Genomic DNA, 24,675 nt, shown 5'->3' with positions numbered 1-24,675 from the left:
GCTAGGACTGACTATCAGTGTGATCATACATCTAACTGTTGATTAGGTGGATAATAAGACTTTTGATGTGGGGAAACTGCACTGTATTTAAAGTGGCTAAGTAAAAAGCTTGTAGTTAGGAATGTGTGTGTGTGTATGGATGACCAAGGGAAGGAGAATAGACTGAGGTAGATGCAAATCTGATACATTCAGCTGATGAAGTTGCAGCTGACATGCCACCAGGATACTGTATTTGTCATGACCAATGTATGCTTGTGTTTCCACACTGACACAGTAACTAGTGCAATGTTTAAATGTTTTTGAATATGAAATTCATAAAATTTTAAGCAGTGTTTTTTTTTTTTTGTTAATTTCAAACTGAAACAAGTGATTTAACAGTTAAAGATATTCACTTTTTTTTATAGAACAAGACAGGCAAGGCTATTCATTGATGCTTTGCCAGTGGAAACAAATTAAATAACATTGGCATTTTCCTAGGTAACTCCATAAGTGCCTCTTGAAGGACTGGAGATGGAGAACTGCAGAAAAGAGACTGTGGTACGAGTATTACATGACCAAATGTGAGGAAAGACAATAAACTCGCAAGTTCTTAAAAACAAAAGCCATGAAAATTGTAGTAGAAGCAAGAAAAGGTGCAACTTTGCAACAAGAAGCTAATGACTCAAGACTGAATGTAAGGTCAGGTGCACTGATGAGACGAATATATAGGTAGCTGACACTTTGACATTCTTTCCGTTGATACAATCAGTTGAGCTACGTACCATATTGAGAATGTTAACAGTTAATTGCTGTGTTCTTGATCAAAGAAATTAATGGTTTGTAAATTTTGTGAGGATGGTTCAATCCACCTGTTTGTTTTTGTGGCTTGCAATTTGGTGATGTTTACAGAATAAGGGACAAGGACCAAATCTACAAAACCTGCAACTCACACAACAAACGGGTGCAAATGTGCAAAACTAAAAAAAGAAAAAAAAGAAACAAGAACTTTAAATAGAATTTAGGAGGCAATAGGAAAACTGTTTAATCATTACTCGTGCCAGGGATAACACAAGTTACAATCTCATTTGAAAATCATATACGAAAAAAGTAAACCATTGGAAATTTAAAAAAAAGTTATTCATCCTTGGCTTGCTATGTTGAGCCAGGTCCACTCTGGGAAATAGCTCTGAAACAAACAAAAATAAATAGCAAATTAAGGGTGCAAATGTATGCTGCAATGGTACCTAAAATACAAATGTTATGTACTGGTAATCATGCTATAGCCATGTGATAAAAAAAAAAAAGAGAAGAAAAAGGGCCAAAATTGGGGTTGGGCAGCCAATCGCATGTGTGCCAGGAACCAGGGATTTACAACACTGTAGGTGCAAAGGATCCAGTTCAAAAAGGGAGGCTTTAAAGCTTATAAATGCATCAGAAATTGATAACAAAAATTTTTAGGAATGACTGAAAACAGCTCCATGACATAAGGGTCAAACTAACAGCTCCTTGAGGAATTCAGGGAATTGGGGTAGTAAACAAGAGTCAAATTCACGCAAGTAATTTACAAAAGATGACCAGTATTCAAAGCTGAGGCACGGCAATACAGTATAAATCTAAATCTAAAATTGAAACGTAGGATGCGATAAGGGAGGAGGAACAAGGGAAGGTAAAAAATATATGTAGTTATATATACAGTATGAAGAATGGAGGTTGCAGTGGTGGAGGCTGTTGCCTTGGTGGGTGTAAAAATATATAAAATACTTTAGAAATGAAACTTAGTCTCTCTCTTTTATTACTTATTCGCATAAACAAAAGTCGACGCAATGACATGTAAACGAAGTGATTGTTTTGAGTGCGCACCTAAGCCATTTATTGGGAGGGTCACACGGTTTAGTTTGCAATGCCACCTGAGGGATGGCTACGCTGTTAGAACGTCTATGCTCTGTTGGACGTTGTGGAGCTGTCGAAGACTTGGGGTGCCGCAGAGAGCTATGTGCTCGTGATGCAGACAGTGATGTGGCACGCGCACGAGAGTGCCTGGTTACCCCGTGGCCTGAAAAGTGCTGACCACACCATGCCGGGGGCGGGGGTCCTGCAGACCCACCCCTGCTACACTAGGCAGGCAGCTAGCTAGGTAGCTGGGTTAAAGCTAGCCGCAACTACTCACCGGCAGGGAACATGGCTTGTCGAGAACGACCAAATCCTCATCTAAATGTAATATTGCAATGTTTCGCGCTAACACCGGCGTCTCATGTCTGCAATAGCAATCACAACACGACTGCGTTTAGCATCTATATTAAGAATATTATTAGAAAAACATAGGCACTGTTCTAATAATGTGAATGCACAACGCGAGCTATTGAAAATGCTGCGGATGACAGCAACACACACCCAGTTAAGCTGCGACGGCCACCAACACTCTGAAAACACAAGTTTAGCAACAACGAGAGGGAAGGCCCTCTCACCGCGCCCCCCACCACCTCGCTCGGAAACCCAGATCCATTATATTCACTAGTTTTATTCATCTGTATCATTACAGAATTGAATCAGTCAAAGAGACCTTTAAGTTTTCACTGGAGAAGTAATATAAAGTATTTTGCTGACCCACTTATTAAATGCAGGTATACAGCTTCATCTTTTAAACTTTATATAGTATCTCGGTCTTTACTTGTGAAGGTTGGAACCCTCTTTATGTATGGTGAATAATAACTAAAATATGGATATACTGTATTCTGATCATTAATAATCAAGGCTCTTTTAAAAGTCTATAAAAGAAATTCTGTGGCCACAAAATATACCTCTAAAGCAGGCAGAAAAAAAAAGTCTGCCTGTGGGTGAAGGATCATGCATGTGCACTGCTGAAGAGTGGGTATATGATGCACATAAGGGAGGATTTTGCTGCAGGGACAACGCACAGGATCTGGGACTGAGCGAAGTGCTGGTAGGGATACAGCACCCACTAAGACCTCACCTCACATCACCTAGCATTTATAGCATAACATTCAAAGTTTTTTTGTTGTTGCCCAAACCAGTAAATTCAGTCAGTTTAAAGCTAGAGCGAGGAGTGAGTGAGGTGAGAGGTGGGGCGTGGGTGTGAGTATCTACATCTATACGGCAGTGGTGGGCGCATGTGTGGCTGACTTACAGGAATGGAGGCAGGCTTGTCCACCACTACCAAGTCCTCATCCACGTGGACGATGGGGATCTGCTCGGCCGTCACCGGTACCTCGTGCCTGAAACCAGTGATGCTCACACCTGCAACTCACTCCACTCGCACCCATGTGAGTTCCGGGGGCGGTGGAGTGATGCATGTAGTGCTCTCTCTTCTCTTGCTCTCTCACTTTCCCTGTCATTCTCTTTCATATCTTTTATCTGATTTGAGCTACTCCTTTGCTACTGTCCTTATCATCTGGACCTCCTGGTTGTCTAATAGCATTTCCATAAAGGTCTTAGCTCCTTCCCTTCCTTCAGTCCCCTTGCCTGCTATTGCTGTTCCTGCTCCTATCTCGTGCTCCATTTCCTGCTTCAGTTCCTCCTCCTGGCTCTATACCTTTGCCTCAGCAGCTGCAACTCTTCTCTCTAATTCCTTTCTCTCTGCAGACACCCTCTCCTCCATTGCTTTGCAAAATTCACTAAACCTTTTTTTTTCTCCACTCTTGTTCCACCACATGCCTGAACCCTGCTACCCACACTTCCTTCTCAGATCATTCTTCCTTGCTCTCTCTCATGCACACACACGTGTGTGTGTGCATGAGAGAGAGCCTACCCCCTCCCACACACACAGAGCTATCCAAACTCACTCACCTCACCCACATAAAAAAAATTCTTCACATTTTCATGAGTCATTTACTTTATCTGAATTTTATTTCTTTAATTCCATTTATTCTCATTAGCATGCAATAGTTCACACAATAGCACTTAATATTATACAGTTACATTTTACACTCGAGTTGATATACAGTATTATAAATATGTCTAATTTGTTAAATTAGGCCCAGGCAAGATACTTTATCTACTGATATTGTTATTACTCTTAATTATATGAGTCTGCTCTTCTCTCTTGTTACATCATATTTCTGTCTGTGTGTGTGTGTGTCTCTCTCTCTCTCTCTCTCTCTCTCTCTCTCACACACACACACACAACAGATGTTTCAATTGCCAAATTCAAAATGGTAATGGAGGCATTTTAGGTTTTATCATCGGTGGCAGATTAAGTTCAAATAAATGTGCTTGGGCAGAGCATATTAGAGTAGAGTGGTTCAGAACATGTCAGGAATGCTGGCACCAATGCTGGACAGAACAGTCCTGCTTGCCACATGTACACAACCTTAAATGGTGAAGATTACCTTTAGATGTGCATAAAAGTAACTAAAACTTTTCGGTATTACAAACTGTTTTTATTTCAATTATTTACAATGCATGTAGGTTTAAAGAGAGGTAGAAAACAGTGACACTGATTCTACCTCTTCCTGACTATGTAGACTGGCAGCCAAGCACTAGGAATGACATAATAAGATTCTCGGCTGTTTGCATAACTTGTCACAACATTACAGTAAATGTTGCTGCTTTCATCCAAATTATAAATGGAATTCTTCGAGAGTAAGATTTAGAAAGATATTGTACTCTCTCCTTCTAAATGGATGAGATATGCAAATGATATTTGCTCATGACTGTGTAATAAAAGTCTTGAAGATTTTCTTCCCAGATTAAACAATCTACAGTAGTTACTTCCATTAAATTTAAGACAAAGTGAAGAAGCATGATCCATTTTATGTTCTGATTTTCTTTTCCATAAGAGAGACAAGTCTTTCAAGTTTCAAGTGTATGAATAGCCCACTAATGTATATTATCATGTGTCTTTCTCGCCTGCATTCCACAGAGCACAGGTCATGGGACTTCAACCATTCCCAGTACAGTGGACCCCCGGTTAACGATATTTTTTCACTCCAGAAGTATGTTCAGGTCCCAGTACTGACCGAATTTGTTCCCATAAGGAATATTGTGAAGTAGATTAGTCCATTTCAGACCCCCAAACATACACGTACAAACGCACTTACATAAATACACTTACATAATTGGTCGCATTCAGAGGTAATCGTTATGCGGGGGTCCACTGTAATTTGGGTCCTATATTGTACTTATATGTGCAGTGAAAGTTCTCTGTATATTCTCCAGGTCTGCAGTTCTGCCTGGCTTGAAAGGGGCCATTAGTGTACAGTAATATTCCAACCTACAGAGTACAAGTTATTTGAAGAAAAATCATCATTGGCAACCCTTATTTTTTTTATTACACAAACCAGGGCAACGGGTTTAGAGCAGGTCGCTCCTGCCTGTCCCAGCTACTGGACCACTATGACAAAGTCCTGGATGCTATAGAGGATAAACAAAATGCAGATGTAGTATACACAGACTTTGCAAAAGCCTTTGACAAGTGTGACCATGGTGTAATAGCACACAAAATGCATGATAAAGGAATAACAAGAAGAGTTGATAGATGGATCTATAACTTCCTAACAAAAAGAACACAAGAGCAATAGTAAACAGAGTAAAGTCTGAGGCAGCTACAGTGAAAAGCTCTGTTCCACAAGGCACAGTACTCATTCCCAGCCTATTCCTCATCCTCATATTCGACATGCAGATATGTAAGCCATAGCTCTGTGTCTTCCTTTGCGGATGACACCTGAATTGCCATGAAGTGTCCTCCACCGAAGACACCGCAAGACTCTAAGTGGATATCGGCCAAATCTTCAAATGGGCCACTCAAAACATTATGAAATTCAATGAAGAAAAATTTCAACTACTCAGATATGGAAAACTTGAGGAAATTAAAACTGTATCAGGGTATACAACAAATTTTAACCATACAATGGAATGAAAAAGTAATGTGAAGGACCTGAGGGATAATGTCAGAGGATCTTGCCTTCAAAGACCACAACAATGTACCTACCACATCTGCTAGAAAAATGATAGGATGGATAATGAGAACCTTCAAAACTAGGGATGCCAAACCCATGATGATTCTCTTCAAATCGCTTGTTCTCTCTAGACTGGAATACTGCTGTACACTAACTTCCCGCTGCAAGGCAGGCAAAATTGCTGACAAGGAGAATGTACATGTACAAAGAACTTTCACGGCACACATAAGTATGATAAGGCACCTAAATTACTGGGAATGGTTGAAGTCTCTTGATTTGTATTCCCTGGACCCTGGAATGCAGGCGAGAGAGATGCATGATAATATACACTTGGAAAATCCTAGAGGGATTAGTACCTGTCAAACTTGTACACGAAAATCACCCCCTATGAAAGCAAAAGACTCAGGAGATGCAACATGCCCCCAATGAAAAGCAGGGGCGCCATGAGTACACTGAGAGACAACACAATAAGTGTCAGGGGCCGAAGACTGTTCAACTGCTTCCCAGCATACATAAGGGGGGATTACCAATAGACCCCTGGCTGTCTTCAAGAAGGCACTGGACAGGCACCTAAAGTCAGTACCTGACCAGCCGGGCTGTGGTTCGTATGTCAGTTTGTGTGTAGTCAGCAGTAACATCCTAGTTGATCAGACCCTGATCCACCACGAGGCCTGGTCTCAGACCGAGCCGCGGGGGCGTTGACCCCCAAAACCCTCTCCAGGTAAGTTTTTTTCACGGTGGCTCTTGTTGTATGCTTGTGAAATATTTTATACCTTAACTGCTACCACTTGAGTATAGCCATATATTATCCCCTAAACAGTCCAAACGTATATATATACGTTTTCTCACCCAACACCCTGAATATTTAAAAAAAAAAAATTATAGAAATAAATAGCACTTTTTTAAGTGCTATAGGATAAAAAAAAATTAGGGTCAGTACTTACCAAGATATCAGGCAGTGAAGTTGGCACTTGGCGATCACCTGACGGCAACATGGAGTGCTGCCGCTTGCAGAAATTCTACACATTTACCGTTTTTTCCATTTTTTTTTTTTTAATTTTCTTGGTTTTTATGATATGATAATTATGTTTTATAGTAAATATTTTTATTTCAATGCCATTTGTTGTTTATACATGAATATTATATACGAAATTATTATTATACTGTCACAAACACACATGCACACACTGATAGGTGATTTAGCACACCTGGCTGAATCACATTCTATTATCTATAACTATATACAAGTATTTACATGTCCCACTTATGTTTCTAGAATTCCACGATTGTGTGATACTCTATGAAGTATGGATTCATACAGAGTGCCACCCCACACTGGTGACACATGAATCATGTGTCCTTCCACTGTTGGAGTCATTTTGTGGGGGTAGCACACACAACACACTTTTTCTGGGAATTCTTCTTCTTTGGGGTAGGTGGTATTGGTACCAGGTAGTGACAGTTAGGGATGATTCAGTCTGGCACTTGTCCCACAACCACAGCCAGTGGGGCAAGTCACTGTTGAGGGGCAGGTACAGGTGTGGCACCATACCTTTTTGCTATCGTTTTTACGACATTTATGGAGACTTCTGCAAAACGTTGTCGTTTTCCAATCTTTATTTCATACATATTGAATGCATTGAGCACTGCGATGTCTACAAGGTGGAAAAACAGTTTTATATACCACTTGCGACTCCTACGCACACAGTCAACAAACCCTATCATCATGTCATGCTTCTCACCTAATCGCATATTGTTCGTATAGTCCATAACAGCAGCTGGCTTGACAATACGTTCATTGGTGTCCCAGTTCACTTTGTCTGTTTGTACCATCTCATTTCTGTGGATGGTTGACAGCAATGTCACGTTCTGTTTGTCATGTCATGTCAGTGCCATGATGTCATTAGCATGAAACACTTGCACTGCACCTTCAACACTGCCTCCACTGAACTTTGGCATATGTTTTCTATTCCTTCTCACTGTTTCACATATATCAGTATTGTTCACACGTAGGAAATCAGTGAGGATAGGGCTTGTATACCAGTTGTCTGTGTGCAGTGTATGGCCCTTGCCAAAGTATGGTTCCATCATCCAGCGAACATCATCAGAAATGCCCAACATCCGTCTGTCATCATCAAGTGTGTCTCTCCTGGTGTATACAATGACATCCAACACAAGACCACTCTCACAGTCACACACAAACAGTTTTATATCAAAGTGATTACATTTTCTCAGTATATATTGCTTGAATGACAGGTGTCCCTTGAACAGAATCAAGGACTCATCAACAACAATGTTCTTGAAGGGGTAAAAGTATGCACTGAATTTCTGCTTCAAATACGTGAACACTTCTCGGATTTTGTTTAGAAGGTCATTTCTGTTGGACATATTCCTGTCTGAGAAGTGCAACATTCATAGCAACAGAGCGAATCTAGTTTCAGGGAAGGAAGTCACGGAAGACTGGAGCACTGATGAAGTGGTCTGTGGACCAGTAGTTATGTATATTGTTCTTATAGGTATGTGGCATAAGTATTACAGTGGCAAGGGATAAATACATTTCAGCCACTGTTGTATCTTTTCACCTGCGCAGACGTGATGATTCTCCAACCTCTGCTGTGTTGTCCATGATATAGCGGTAATAATTGTTCGTCTTGGTCGCTATCAAGTTCATTATCAGCTCGTCAAAATATAACTGGAAAGAGTCTAACTCTGTAGATTCATTTGTTATAGGACATTCTAGCAGGATACCACTTCCACTCGCAACAAAATCACAAGGCTGTGGCACGAATATACTTTGTGTCCAGTTCCATTCATGGTCACGTGGTGCAGGGTGGACCTGTGGCATGGGGGAGCAGGAGGGGGAACAGGAGTGGAGGCAGCACATGGTTGAGGGGGTGCTGGGGGATCCTTTGTCTGTCCACTCACTGACCATTGTGGTCCAAGCACTGTGCCACCCACCACTACATCCTCCATCCCCGCATATTCACCTTCATGATCACTATCACTATCAGTGGCCGGGGTTTTGGATTGTGACCTCCCACGACCCTTGGGGACTGCATATACAGTGGAACCCCGGCTTACGATATTATTTCATCCCAGAAGTATGTTCAGGTGCCATTACTGAACGAATTTGTTCCCATAAGGAATATTGTGAAGTAGATTAGTCCATTTCAGACCCCCAAACATACACGTACAAACGCACTTACATAAATACACTTACATAATTGGTCGCATTGGGAGCTGATCGTAAACTGGGGGTCCACTGTATATAGCACACTGCTGAACGTAAGCAATGACACCTAAAAGTACGCTTCACTGGTGAATAATGAATTTCACTATCACTAGACGAATTCCTGAATGGCATAAAATCAATCTCATCGTCACTTACATCACTATCACTAAAACACCGGGAAAATGATAATTTCCTATTGCGTAATTGCTTATAGGTAACATTCACCACTCAAGAGGTGCTTGGCCCAGGGTCTTGTGTGGCCACATTGGCCACCCTTGAAATGCTTGGCCTAGGGTCTGGTGTGGCCACACTGGCCACCTCAGAAGTGATGGGCTGAGGGTCATCTGGTTTATCATCGATATTTTCACTAATTCCTTGATTATTAGTGGCCACATTGCTGTCAAATCCACTAAACTCACGTTCTATATCACTTTCCTTGAATAGTAGTGTGTTAAACGATGAGGCGTGAGTGAATCACGAGAATGTGCCATTATGTTGACCCAAGATTGACCTGACTGTAACTGGTGCTACCATGCAGAACCCAGGCGTCCCCGAATTTTTTCCATAATGCGCACACTGAGTGCGCAGACCCATTCTGTCCTGTCTAGGCGACTCGGGCCTATCGTGCCAATTTTGAAGGAATGAAAAATAAAACTTACATATACGTTCGGGGCACTAGCGGTAAGAACGCATACATACATTTGGACCATTTACGGGTTAACTGAAACAGTCATATACAGTACTGTATATACCATCACTTTGTTCTAATATCACAGTCACCTTTCCATGACTGTATAACTATATGACCCTTATGGTCATATAATAATCCATAATTGTATAAACTCTTAGAAAGTTGATCCCTAAAACCCTCTCCAGGTATCAACAAAATTTAATGCTTTCCATATCTTAAATGATAATACTGCTTCTTATATTGCCAAGACGACTTTCTGTACAATGGCACTGAAAGCAGAATAAGTACTATATAAACATGAGAATGTTTTGGTTTTGCCATATAATGTAAATGTAAAATTTGTTAAACACAGATTTATTAATTAGTCTTGTGTAACACTAGGGAGCAACCACTTTCTTAAGATTGATTAGGAACTTTGCCGTTAGAATATCTATCAGAAGTGAAGAAGAGTTAAATGCCTTACTTTTATATATAAAGGATGGTGGCTGTGATAAAGCTACAAAGCCTACATGATTGAATTGACTTATAAGTTCAAATAATGTTTTTTTTATGGTGCATACAAATAACCTTGCATCTCTTTAAAGCTATATTCCTGATGGTTTCCTTCTGTCATACAATGCCAGGTGGTACAGTGTTCCTGCTGTCATACACTGTCAGGTGGTACAGTGTTGTTAGTTTATTTTGTCTGTCATTGTACTATACTCATAATTTTAACCAAACAGTTTATTATACCGAAACTTGTTGCTTTAACATACATCTTAAAGTAGCCTTAACTTATTAAAGATCACTTTTTTATTTAGAAGTTTATTCACTTTCATACTGGTGCCAGTCTCCCAGTCATTTTATAAATCATCTCCCTACTGTCAGACAGTATATACACAATAGAATATACTGTATATTAGTTAATAAAAAAAGCCATTTACCAATATTTTGTTCCAGTCTATGCAATTACTATTTGGTGTTTTCTGACATTACTTGGTACTAAAATCTAAAAATAATTTTTTAATAAAGTCATTTTTAACTTTCATAAAAATATTGTTATTTCTTATCACTCAAGATATCTAATTTAAAACTAAAGTATTGTCGTCCTAAATATGTATGTATATGAAAAATAACTAGATTATTTGCAACAACTCTATTTACTTCTCTGATGACATTGGGCACTAATATAAGCCTTATCAGCTTTTCTGATTAACACTTTTGACCCCACACAAGCTTATGTTTTACATTTATTTTCCACTGTGGTGCTTTTAGAAAGACATCTCCACATAAACAGTTTATTTTTATCATTCCTAGTTTTACTATGTTAGCAAATAAATATTATTTTTTACTCAAATTAATTTTAATGAAGCCAAGGAGCCTAACCTACAATTCTGCCAAAAAAAATTAGTTATCATTATGAAACTGAAACAATTTTAAAAAGTGCACAAAGTGACTGAAAACTAAAACTATAAGACGAAAAATATTTGAACCTGGATAGAAACTTGAAAAATGCATAGTTTAAAGTTTTCAAAATATTTTAGCCTCTAGCAAAACTACCTAAGACGCAACTAGAATGGCTGTGAAGAAGCCTGTGGGCTGGCCAAGGTAGCAGTACCTGTGGACAATGTTAGCGAGCAGGTCATTGTGTTTAAGTCTGTAGTCTGTGTCAACCTTCTCATAGTTGACCGTTAACGTCCCACTCTTGATGCACCGTTCCTAGGGAAGATGATCTCATTAGTGGACAGTGAATTTGACAAAATTATGGGGGAAAAATTTAATTTCGAGTTATAAAATTTATCTAGATATTTCTCTTGTATGAGATGTTATTTCTCTGACTGCACTGGAGCTGCTCTTGGGCTCTTCCTGGCTAGTGCAACTAAAATTATTTTGATCAATGTGTTTAGATTAATATATAAAGTATGTGTACGTAATGATACTTGAAGCAAGACACTTTGTAATGTACGTATTAACTACTAAAGTGCCTCTTGATATAAAATGAGAAATGAGTGTTTCAATTACAGCAAAGGCTTTAAAAAAAGCTTCTCTGAACATTGCATGAATAATAATTCATTTAATAACACTTGCTTGTGAAAAAACTATTTATTTCCTGTTACATAAGAAAAGTGGGGAACCAACAGGTGGTTCAGACTAAGCATATTTAGACCCTTAATCCAATAACATTTAAATCAGTAATTTATGCTATTAATCAATTAATATTCTAGATTAGGTTGCAGTACTCTGCTTTAAATACATTAGCTACCCATTTTTAATTTCTTAAATCTCTTTTTTAATAAATAAACACTTTGATAAGAGATGAACCAGCTTTAGTCATAAGTCTCTAGAAAATTTATAACTAATATAAATAATTATATTAATGTGTATCAGCATTTTGCATCAGGTTCATTTCTACTCCAGTTGTTTGTTTACTCTTAAATGCTTAATGCAGTTAACTTATAAATTGAGTCATGGCTTTAGCACCATATAATGTCTTCAAGTTATTCTAATGTTGGTATTTACTAGATCTTGTTAAATATCAAAATTACTATGCTTTTTAATCAACAAAATATTATGTCAACCACTAGTGACCTAACTCAGTAGTACTCACTTACTGGTGGACCTGACTCAGTACTCACATACTCCTCGGCAGGGTGGGCACGAAACTCCTTGGCAAATACATCAAGGATCTTCTCTCCTACCCAGCGACCCTTGGTGAAAGTTGTGAATGTGAAGTAGTAAGGGTAGACCTTCCTTAGACCTGCAGGAAGAAGTAACACACACAAGTCAACTGGCTGCTGAAATCCTGCTGCTGCTTCGATTAGAACATTATGCTCTCATATAAGTCCAATCTAAATGATAGACACCAGCATGTGACCATTAAGGACATTACCTCATTAATTCAGCCTATCAGCATATTGCTACTATACAGTACAGTACTGTCCTGTGATACTGCTGGTTATAATACCCATATTCTTAGAGTCTGCTTGTCTTTAGCATTTGCAGACTTAAGTTCACTAATTCAGAAGATTACTGGATGACCATGAAAATTTAATTTCATAATTTGGAAGTTTCAGATGATTGGCAGTACAGTACTGAACACCCCCTCCCTCCATTAGTCCATTAATGAGAGGGTTCTCTGTACTCGTACTCCATATTGACCATATACTTTATCTGCATCTTCCTTATAGGATGAATGATTTGATGTGGACAAAGAGCTCTTGATCTAAGTAATCAGAGCTACCATCCCCTTCCTTATATCAAACCTGATTACCTACCATTCCTGAGGTAATGACTATTTGTTTAGCACTTCCCCATGAATATAATACTATAATTAACATCCTGCCATAAAAGAAGGTAACAAGGATGTAGTTTTGCACATGTGTATGTTAACCTTTATATTGTATTTATATCAGTTTAAAAATTTTCAAACTATTTTTTATAAATTAATGTATTGTGTTTGAATTTATGACAGTGGAGAGTAATTTTGTTCAATAAAAACCAAGTCCTGATACTATTTTGTATTACTGATAGGTCCAATGAGGCAAGGCCAGGAGCTGATATTTGACCCCTAATACCACAACTAGGTGAGTTCATGAAGTTCTGAGTTTTTGCACAAATATTTCCCATCGCCTTGCACTTCTAACAGCTGGCTTTAGTGTATCAAAGTTCTTAATTATCTTAAGTTTTGAATTAGATACTGAAATCTCTGCTTCCTGGAAGAAAGTAAGTTTAGTTCTTTGAGGTTTTCTATATGTATAAGATTTATTTCTTTTATTAAAGGTCAAAGTGTAACTGCTTGTTTCTGCATCAACTCTAGTGTATTTTCATCTTTTATGTACAGTACATGTACTTTGGAATTCAGGAATAAAGAGCATGTACAATGTGAGATGTGACCAGTGTGTTGTAGTGAGTACTGTTTCTCTTGTTTCATACTGAAACATTTTTAGCCGTGAAGTCCAGCATTCTGTTATTCACATCCTATAACTGCTTTACATGCATCTTTCTATGCAGATGAGCAATTTTAATATTAATTAGGCAGAATCTTTTATTACAAAGTCCATGCTGATTCTTGGTTAATGGAGCATACTGTCATCTTTCAAAACCTTGATTTTCCTACAGATATCCTTATTAGGGTGTTGGAAAAAAATGTACCCAACCGGTATGGCCTCATGACTAAACATTGCCTTAACACACACCAGACAGTCGTAAGAGGTATCACAAGTTCTTGGCTGCCACGACCAGTGGACTTGCAAACCTTCATACAACTGTCTGGTGTGTGTTAAGGCAACGTTTAATCATGAGGCCATACCGGTTGGGTTCATCTTTTTGAAACGCCCTGTAATGGTTTTCATTACCTAGCACATGCCAAAGTAATGTTTGAATGATGAAGTGATGTTTATTATTTTCCCCCTTCTAGTAATTTGTTAAGGACTGTATTACTCTTAATGGGTATGTTATTTAGTGATTACACAGTACTTTTAAAGTGATAGTTACATGTTGATGGTTTCAAGGGTCAGTGGCTCTACAGACTGGTACAAGACCAGGCCTCGTGGTTACTAGCCTGATCAGTTTGGTAATCTGTGTAAGCAGCTTGCAGTTTAGATAATTTCTGATTAGCCCAGCTGTTCAGAAATTATCTGGAAAACCCTATCAGTTTCCTCTTCAAGAGACTTACGGGTCCGTTGGAAATTCCCCTCGTATATGATAGGAGGATGTTGAAGTCTTGGGGCCTTTTACACTTTTGAGTTATATCTTATGTATTTGTTGTACTCATTTTTCATAAGGGTATTTTGCACTGTCTGCCAAGTTTCTTGCTCTCATAAGGAGTAATTTCAAGGTGCAGATTTGAAAATTGTTCCTCCAGGCATAGATTATGATGCATCTTCCTGGATCGCCTGTGTTTTATGGAGTCAAGTTTAAGACTATTTGTTTATCTGACTCAGTTAATTGCTGCAGTTAAGAAAAAGCTGACTTCCAGATTATTTTTCTGCTAATATGCATGACCCAGATATAAGTGTTATACCTCTACTGTTAGCTGCAAAAACTGCCAGAGCTTTTGAGGAAACAGTAAGAGGTTCACCTCCTCTAATTCCTAGACACAGGAAAGACTTTGAAACTAGACAAAGTGATCCACGACAGTAGGGTATGCTGACCAACTAGCATCGCCTCGCTCTCATCAACCAACTCTGTCTAGCACAGGGTAAATGGCATGGTAGATATGACCAATGACCGGTTTTAACTTGGTGTATTACATTAAGGTGCACTTGGGGGGGGGGGGTAGTAATATAGGGGACAAACAGGAGAGGGAGTGATTTCCAGGTACCATTCTGTGTTGGATTTAACTATAGATGTCCCACCAGGGTTGTGTTATCTCAGTATTAGCAGAAGCCTAAGGTGGTTGCATGACATACAGGCTACCTGAACATGCTTCTGAGGGTCAACACCCCCATGGTCTAGTCCCAGACCGGTGGATGAAGGCCTGATCAACTAGACTGTTATTGTTGGCCACACACAGTGCAACATACAAACTATAGGAACTAATTTTAGAAACTTGTCTAGTTCCCTCTTAAAGACAGCCAGGGGTTTGTTGGCAATTTCCCTTATGCATAGAGGGAGGGCGTTGAAGAGTCAGGGACCTCTGATGCTCAAGTTCATTAAGTGTACTTGTTGCTTCCCTGCTTTTTATTGGAGGTATACTTTGCATCATGTGCCCAGGTATCTTGCTTTTATATAGAGTGATCCTGGTGTGCAGGTTTGGAACCAGCCCCTCCAAGATTTTCCATGTGTAAATTATGATGCACCTTTCTCACCTACATTTCAAGGAATACATTTGAAGGAATTTCATGTATTCCCAGTAGTTTAAATGTTTCATTGAGTGTATACAGGCAGTGCATGCTCTCTGTATGTTTTCTAGCTCAGCAATCTCGCCTACCTTACCTGGAGTTTACCTGGAGAGGGTTTCGAGGGTCAATGCCCCTGCGGCTCGGTCCGAGACCAGGCCTCATAGCGAATCAGGGTCTGCTCAACCAGGCTGTTACTGCTGGCCGCACTCAAGCTGACATGTGAACCACAGCCCGGTTGATCAGGTACTGACTTTAGGTGCCTGTCCAATGCCTTCTTAAAGGTAGTCAGGGGTCTATTGGTAATCCCCCTTATGTATGCTGGGAGGCAGTTGAACAATCTTGGGCCCCAGACACTTACTGTGTTGTCTCTTGATGTACTCGTGGCACCCCTACTTTTCATTGGGGGAATGTTGCACCTCCTGCCAAGTCTTTTGCTTTCATAGAGAGTGATTTTCATGTGCAGGTTTGGTACCGATCCCTCCAGGACCTTCCCAGTGTATTTTATCATGCATCCCTCTCGCCTGCATCCCAGGGAATACAGATCAAGGACCTTCAACTGTTCCCAGTAATTTAGGTAACATATTGTACTTATGTGTGCCGTGAAAGTTCTTTGTACACTCTCCAGGTCTGCAATGTCGCCAGCCTTGAAGGGGGCCTTTAGTGTACAGCAGTATTCCAGCCTACAGAGCACAAGCGATTTGAAGAGAATCATCATGGGCTTGGCATCCCTAGTTTTGAAGGTTCTCATTATCCATCCTATCATTTTCCTAGTAGACGAGGTAGATATACTGTTGTGGTATTTGAAGGTGAGATCCTCTGACATTATCATTCTCAGGTCCTTCACATTACTTTTCAGCTCTTGTATGGTTAGCATTTGTCGTATACCTTGATACATTTTTAATTTCCTCAAGTTTCCCATACCTGAGTAGTTGAAATTTCTCCTTGTTGAGCCTTAAAGGGAGCTGATAATATACAGCAGTGTTCCTGCCTGTAGAGAACAACTTGAAGAGTATCATCATTGGCTTAGCATCTCTTTGTCTTGAAAGTTCTAAGTATCCAGCCGATCATTTTCCTTGCAGCAGCAAGAGAAACAGTGTTGTGATCCTCGAATGTGAGATCTAACATCACTACTCCTAAATCTCGCACATGAAGCTTCCACACTATTGAATGATTTGAGTTTGTCCTGTACTCCAGTTGTCTTTATTTCCTTCTCCATTCTTCCATAGGAGAGCAATTGAAACTTATTGTTATTGAACATCATATTGTTTGAGGCCTGGTCATGGACCGGGCCGCGGGGGCGTTGATCCCCAGAATAACCTCCAGGTAACCACTGGAGTACTTATATCCCTTGAAGATTCACTGTCTTCCATGAATGCCACTTTCATTTGGAATTCTGGTGTCTTCAGCAAAGAACATTACAAACACAATATAAAAATCAACAATTTCCTATTGGTCACATCCAAACTTCACTTACAACGGACTAACAGGATGTGGTAATGCTGGATGAAGACACAAAAGTATAATTCAATCCTTTATTGACAACATTTCGCCCACACAGTGGGGTTTATCAAGCCACAAACAGATCTATTTGTGACCTGATCAAGTCCACTGTGTGAGCAAAATATTACCAATAAAGGATCGCATAATACTGAATTTGTCTTTATCCATCCTGTCCGTATTTTATACCATTTCTCTCCATGGGAACTAATGAGCTACTTAGGGTTGTTAAGGCAAGGCAGAGTTGTATTTTAATTAGTGGTTTAAGTTAAGACAAATGTGAACGACACCACAGCCAGTTTACTCTTGAATATAATCTGCAAACTACTGTCTATTACACTGCTGACATGTTTAAATAAAATATAACATGTAAATGTAAAACAAAACTGATATTACTGCATTTAAATCCTTGTCATTATTTATAGTTTCTACCTGTGTGTAGTTTGCACAAAAAAAAAAATCTCACTGAAATTACATGTAAATACACCTTACCTACCCATTTTCTGTAATATAGTATATGAACATTAAAATGGTATAAAATACCGACAGGTTGTTAGGTAAGACACATATGCAAGAGTTAGGTATCTTTATTATGAAACGTTTCGCCTACACAGTAGGCTTCTTCAGTCGAGTATCAGCTGGAATATCAGACTGCTCACCATTTTCTATGTAGTAAGAAGTTTCGTTGTATCGCTCCTCGGAGAAGCCTGGTCTCTTAGCCTTGAGCGCCTTCGTCTCGAGCTTTGCCTGTAACACACAAAAATGCATCTTAGTCAACAACCACCATGTTAAGTAATGCGAAAATGTCAAAGAAAATGGGAACGAGTCAAAAAACTTGCATTAGAAAATAGGCAAGTCTTACAGCTTATCTTATTTTGGTTATTCGTTGCTATCTTTTGAAGGTAATTCTGGTCTTCTCTGTGTATCTTGTGGAATGTGAACCGCATTTTAATATGCCTTAGGCTCCAGCCATAACAGATGAAGGATGAGTTTTATAACCATTTGATATCTGTAGAGACCTGGGTGTTATTTTAGGGAAATCTTTTAGTGTGAATGAATTGATGTATTTTTAGTAGAGAGCTAAGTTTTTATGGTTACATCTGTTCTTTTCATGGAATATTTAAGTGATTTTTAGTTTTAATGTGTTTTTAGTTAGTATGCATATTGTATGTTTGATTTTGCAAATTTTGTTTGTAAAGAGCCTTGACTAACCTTTGTATACCAACTCTTTGTATCCCACAATCTCCTCCCGCTCCTACTCCCAACAAGGGCACGTTTCCTGCTCACCAGTTGAGTGTCTACCATTCCCGCTTTAGTGAAAATCGAATTCTGGCCAAGTGAGTTGCCAGACTAATGCGATAACCATTCCGCCAACCATTTCCAGGACCACGTTAGCCATGAATTTCCCTCCCACCTCCCAGTCTTTGGGCTCCACATACTTTGAGGGGATATGCAGAGACCTCTCACTTGAAGGTAAATGAGGGAAAGGAGGCAAACCTGAGGGAAAAGACCTAGTGAACACCAAAGTAACAGATCAGATGAATAAGTTCTACATCTGGAGAAAGTGTAACTCAGTGTTCGAGAGCGTGGATTACAACTCTGTGAGCAAGTCCTCCATATACTTTATGCCTCAGTTTAACTAGACGGCTTTTGTGAGTCGCAACCTAGAAGTGGTAATGTACCCTAGATAGGGCTAGGCTGTGAAATGAGGTGAGGTAGGATAACAGTTCTTAGTCTGAAAATTCAGTTGTGAAAATCAGAGTTGAAAACTATAATGTTTAATTTAGGCATCGATTCTAAATGCGGCATACTACCCTTCACCCCCCCCCCCCTCCCTCCATCCGTTCTTCCCAACTCCCAGGTATTCTCGACCTAGAGGGGGCCAGCACCGTAATGAGAGAACGTTCCCTCTTACCTGCTCACTAATTACTTCAAGGCTTATTAGCAAGACGAATTACCTGAATTAACAAATTTTCGGCTGCTGATTGTTAATGGCCACCCTGAGTAAACCTCGGGAGGTTCTCGTGGGAAGTAAAACTTAGCAAGTGAAAGGATAAATTACAAGGTATTATTAAAGTTTTTTCCTAGTTTGACACGTTTTATTTTGTCTCAAGTGATAAATTTAACGACGAAAATGGAAAGAGAGTGAATCCAGAACTGGTGGAGAGAAATCTGTAGTACTGCCATCTGCAGCACCATCTGCCATTCTTTGCCACCTTTCACTTGGAGCACCACCAGCCACTCCTTGCCACCTTACCCTTGCAGCTACCGCTCCTTGCCACCTTCCACTGCTTGCCACCACCTTCCACTGCTTGCCACCACCTTCCACTACTTGCCATCACCTGCCACTGCTTGCCATTACCTGCCACTACTTGCCACCACCTCCACTACTTGCCACGACCTGCCATTCCTTGCCACCACCTTCCACTCCTTGCCATCACCTGTCACTACTTGCCACCACCTTCCACTGCTTGCCACCACCTTCCACTGCTTGCCATCACCTGCCACTACTTGTCATCACTTGCCATCACCTACCGCTACTTGCCATCACCTGCCACCACGCTATGTTCTCAGAGGAGCAGAGTGAGCACACTATAATCTAGCAGTCATAAACATTCAACATCATTCAAGAAGCTGTGGTATCCTTCAGGATGTTATTCTTAATTAACCCATTATAAAACTATGTAGTCTTAATACTAATCGAAGTTTGCCCGAAATGCTGTGCATTCTATGGGCTTTCTAACTATTGTACAATATTTTGAAACAGTTTCATTTGAAAGTTGAGTTCTACGTCAAATTTAATTACCAAGGATCACAGGCCTTTAGTGACACTATCAAGGATCGCAGACCTTCAGTGACATTATCAAGGATCACAGACCTTCAGTGAGACTATAGTTCCAGAACCAGAATAAAGTTAATTGAACCTAGCGTGGAGAAGAGGAGGAACAAGGAAGGTATAATCAAGAGGTACGTAGTTTTAAAAAGAATTGATAGAGTAGAAAGGGACTGAGAGACAGGGACCTGGGTAAAGGAAAAGCCAGGTTAGGGAAATAATTATAATAGGAAGTATTTCTTTAGTCTCAAGGTGAAAGGGAAATCAGCTAAAACAGGGTGGTGGAGGAAGACTCCATACACAGTTTCACGATAAGGCTCGTGAAGTTAGAACCTAGTAGTGCTGGTCAAGGAGGATTTAGTGGTCAGGAGTTTTCTCCCAACCAAACAAAAATAGGTGAATATTTGCGGCCTGCCACCTGGCAACTTTCACCTGCCACCCGTCATCACCTAACAACCTCCACCTATCACCTAACAACCTCCACCTACCACCCATCACTTAACCTCCTGCCACCCACTGCCTGCTACCCTCCACCCATCGCCTGCCACCCACCCACCCGGAGACGTCACATCTGCCCGTCACATTGAATTTTTTTCGCCAGGCGAAGCTCAAACGCCGCTCGCTCTGTCTTTTAAACCCCCGAAATAAAATGTTGCACAATAAAAGTTGTAAATTGCACACGTGGACGCATAATGCTTTAATTTTTGCTTGCTTGGCTAATATAACACAGGAATTTTAAAGCCAAGGCTGTTTTATCTTGCTATCACCAGCGAGTGTTTGCCAGCTCTTCCTTAACCTGGTTCAATTTCCCCGCCTTCATCTGGCGGGAAAAAACTTCCCCGCCTTCATCTGGCGGGAAAATAAATTCCCCGCCTTCATCTGGCGGGAAAATAAATTCCCCGCCTTCATCTGGCGGGAAAATAAATTCCCCGCCTTCATCTGGCGGGAAAATAAATTCCCCGCCTTCATCTGGCAGGAAAATAAATTCCCCGCCTTCATCTGGAGGGAAAAATAAATTCCCGCCTTCATCTGGCGGGGAAATAAATTCCTCGCCTTCATCTGGCGGGGAAATAAATTCCCCGCCTTCATCTGGCGGGAAAATAAATTCCCCGCCTTCATCTGGCGGGAAAATAAATTCCCCGCCTTCATCTGGCGGGAAAATAAATTCCCCGCCTTCATCTGGCGGGAAAATAAATTCCCCGCCTTCATCTGGCGGGAAAATAAATTCCCCGCCTTCATCTGGCGGGAAAATAAATTCCCCGCCGCAATGTTTGGTTTACGAGACTGATTAAATGAACTTCTTTCTCTATTTTTTGTATATAACACGAAAAAAAATTGCATGTTTCAGCTCTGTGTATTAAGAGCGAGGAAAATAGTGTTTGTGCTGGTGATATTCAGTGTGGAGCAAACTCACTATTAAAGCTGCGGTGGGAAGCAGCTGTGCTTACTTATGACACTTTTAGTGTGTTTCAAGGCGTCTTGTCTGGTATTTTTACGCATACACTTGCTAATACCAGGAATAATTATTTAAGAAATATATAAGCATTATACGAGGGATTTTTAGTCGAGTATTTTTACTGCTGAATTGTATGCCATTCTTGCAGCACTTATCCGTATTGCATCTATGCCTGTGTCATCATTTGTGGTTGTCTCAGACTCCCTTAGTGCTTTACAGGCTATACAGAAATTTGATATACCTCACCCCTTAGTCCTCCGTATCCAACTTTGGCTACGCCGCATCTTTACCAAGCATAAAGATATTGTTTTTTTTGGGTTCCTGGTCATGTTGACGTACAGGGCAATGAACAGGCAGACACTGCTGCGCGGTCAGCAGTACATGACCTACCAGTTTCATATAGAGGCGTTCCATTTACGGACTATTTTGCTGCAATAGCTACCCACCTTCACACCCGTTGGCAACAACGTTGGTCTACTATGCTCGGTAACAAACTTCAATCTATTAAACCGAGTATAGGTTACTGGCCGTCTTCTTGTCACCAGTGTCGAGGTTGGGAGACTACTCTCTCCCGTCTTCGCATTGGCCATACTCGTCTTACTCATGGATATCTCGTGGAGAGGCACCCTGCTCCTCTCTCTGAGAATTGTCAGGTTCCATTATCAGTCAGCCACATTCTGTTAGACTCCCCACTTTATCAACGAGCACGCAGAATTTACTTCCTTCGTCGTCGTCGCTCCGCTGCTCTCTCTTTACCTTCCCTTCTCGCTGATGGACCCACCTTTCATCCAGACTCTCTCATTGACTTTTTGACAACAACTGACTTACTTCACAAACTCTGATGCCTTCAGCCCTTTCTACCTCAATCTCTTGCTACCCTCTACCCCCGCACTATCCCCTGCTCCGCTGTTTTCTGTAACCTACTGATCATCCCTCCCCCCTTCTGCCGCCCAATACCCTCGCTTCCTTCCCTGCCCTGCAGCGCTGTATAGCCCTTGTGGCTTAGCGCTTCTTTTTTATTATAATAATAATAATAATTTAGTCGAGTCGTCGCCAAGAAAATGAATAATAAGCTCATTGTCAGGCAGCGGCACGGCACATGCTGGGTACAAATACCTTGGCGAATCACTTAATGGGGCCTCATGTGATTAACGATGAACCTTATTCATTAGCCAGGCAGCTATTCATTTTCTCTGGGTGGTTCGCCCTTTTTTCTTTTTAGGACTGTCGCTCATTTTCTGCGACTGTGGTCCGTTTTTTGTGACTGATACGTTTTCTGTGATATTTTGGTAGCAATGCTCAAAGGGTAAATATTCTATGATAACTTGAGAATGCCTCCTCCGATCACTCTCAAACTTAAAACAAATATTTGTTTTGTTATTAGGCAGTGTACCTTCCTATTTGCTAACATTTTAGAAGTAATTTGTAACTGTCATACTCAGCTTTCCGGGGTCCTGAAGCTTGAACTGTTATGAGGGCCCCGTTGCAACCCCTTTTTATACAGTAGACCCAAAATTTTTAAGCAATGTGGACTAAAGTCGCTTCTGGGACCCCTCCGGGATTAGGGGCCCTCAACTTTAAGCTTCATTAGTTTCATAGTAGATTCGCCCCTGGGCTAATGATGCATTAGCAGAGCTTAACCAAATTCCCAAACACAGCAAGCTGTCAGATCCCAGGTGATGCTCTGGATAATTCGTATTAAACCCTGGCTGCCTGAAGACAGTCCGACAATGATTCGACACGAAAGTGTTCATTTGCTTTTATAATATTGTCCAGTGGACTGGGTATCCAGCAGGTGTTTCCAGACTGTCATGTCAGTATTGCTAAAAAATCGTTAAAAATCGCTTTTAAGGCGCCTTGTGCACGCCTCAAAGAAATGCGTTAATATCTACACGTTTATAATTTTCTTGTTTTTTTCAATTTCTCATATATGACCTCATAGATTTTGTTTAGCAATTCTACACATCTGTCATAAAGAAACATCATGCAGTTCAGAGAGTTGAATTGACACTATATTCCTTGATATCAATTTTGTTTCATTAAATCCGGTAAAACTGTTTCCGAGATGTAAATTGTGTACACGTTATAACTTTTATAAGTGAGATCATCCCAGTACATGCCCTGGCCATCCCAGTACATGCCCTGGCCATCACAGTACATGCCCTGGCCATCCCAGTGCATGCCCTGGCCATCACAGTACATGCCCTGGCCATCCCAGTACATGCCCTGGCCATCACAGTACATGCCCTAGCCATCACAGTATATGCCCTGGCCATCACTACATGCCCTGGCCATCCCAGTACTTCATCTCCCCTTCCCCGCCTCAACTTAAATTATGTTCGTCTGGTGGTGGCACAAACTTGCCTACTTTTCTGTGACTTAGATTTGTTTGTCACCATACAGAATAATTTTCCTTGTCCTAAATGATCTGTCGTTCGAAATACTGTTATGGTTCGAATAAGTTATTTTGTGAATCTCCATCCCCCCTTGACCTCCCTCCATGCAACACCCAATGTACATTATCATCATATAATGTATGTATGTATTCCTAGATACATGATGTACTTCGATTCCTCCCCTCTATCCTCTTCTTTTTCTCTCATGTTTATAATTTTGGTTGTCCCTGTCTGTGATGCAGATAACTTCACTATAGTTCCATTTCTCCTGTGTATGGGATAGTGCATCCTGAGAGATGGTAATTTCCAAGTGATAGTAACTCCAGCTCTGCTGGAAGGAAACCTTTGAAGCAGCTGTAGTTGATGAATGCTTAATGGAATACTTGACAATGCTTAATGGAATACCTGACGATATCCTCATTGACCTACTGAAGTGCCCCAGCTCAGGCTGACATATTTCAGCGCTATGTAACCCATCCTATATGACGAAATATAACAGGCAAATATAGCTAAATAACTTTTATTCTCACTGTAATTATCATATAGAACAGGGAAGCAGCACATTGCTGATGCATCCAATTTTGGTAAATAAAAAGATAAAACCTACCGTGGCACACAAGCACTAAGAACATGTATGTTGCACAGCTCCAATCTGGCGGACAGGAAACGGCCTCTGTGAGGTCGCGTTTAACAGATTTTTCATCCTGTCGGGGCGTTCAGAGGAGTGTGGAAGATTTAGAGGGTGACTCTACCTGTGGGTACCCCTGGGAGGAATGAGAAAGATAGGGAAGAGCGAGTTAGGGGCAGAGTGAGTGAGTGAGTTTGGATTTAGGGAAAGTGAATTGGAGAGAGAA

At 40.5% G+C, this 24,675-nt stretch overlaps 1 protein-coding gene across 1 annotated transcript in view; it reads right to left on the bottom strand.

Moving 5' to 3' along the window:
* The window catches only part of LOC128692515 (pseudouridylate synthase RPUSD2), a 141,570-nt gene that overhangs the window by 24,317 nt on the left and 92,578 nt on the right, over nucleotides 1-24,675 (bottom strand). The window contains exons 3-6 of the mRNA XM_070090117.1: nucleotides 17,796-17,883; nucleotides 12,433-12,554; nucleotides 11,415-11,515; nucleotides 3,125-3,212 (exon numbers count right to left, since the gene is read on the bottom strand). Coding sequence (XP_069946218.1) covers nucleotides 3,125-3,212; nucleotides 11,415-11,515; nucleotides 12,433-12,554; nucleotides 17,796-17,883 — 399 coding nt within the window. The remainder of the gene's footprint in view (nucleotides 1-3,124; nucleotides 3,213-11,414; nucleotides 11,516-12,432; nucleotides 12,555-17,795; nucleotides 17,884-24,675) is intronic.

This window comes from Cherax quadricarinatus, chromosome 30 (genome assembly GCF_038502225.1).
Source record: "Cherax quadricarinatus isolate ZL_2023a chromosome 30, ASM3850222v1, whole genome shotgun sequence".
Classification (NCBI taxonomy): domain Eukaryota; kingdom Metazoa; phylum Arthropoda; class Malacostraca; order Decapoda; family Parastacidae; genus Cherax; species Cherax quadricarinatus.
Note: the sequence above shows the minus strand (reverse complement) of the source record. Positions and strands in the feature narration are given on the sequence as shown.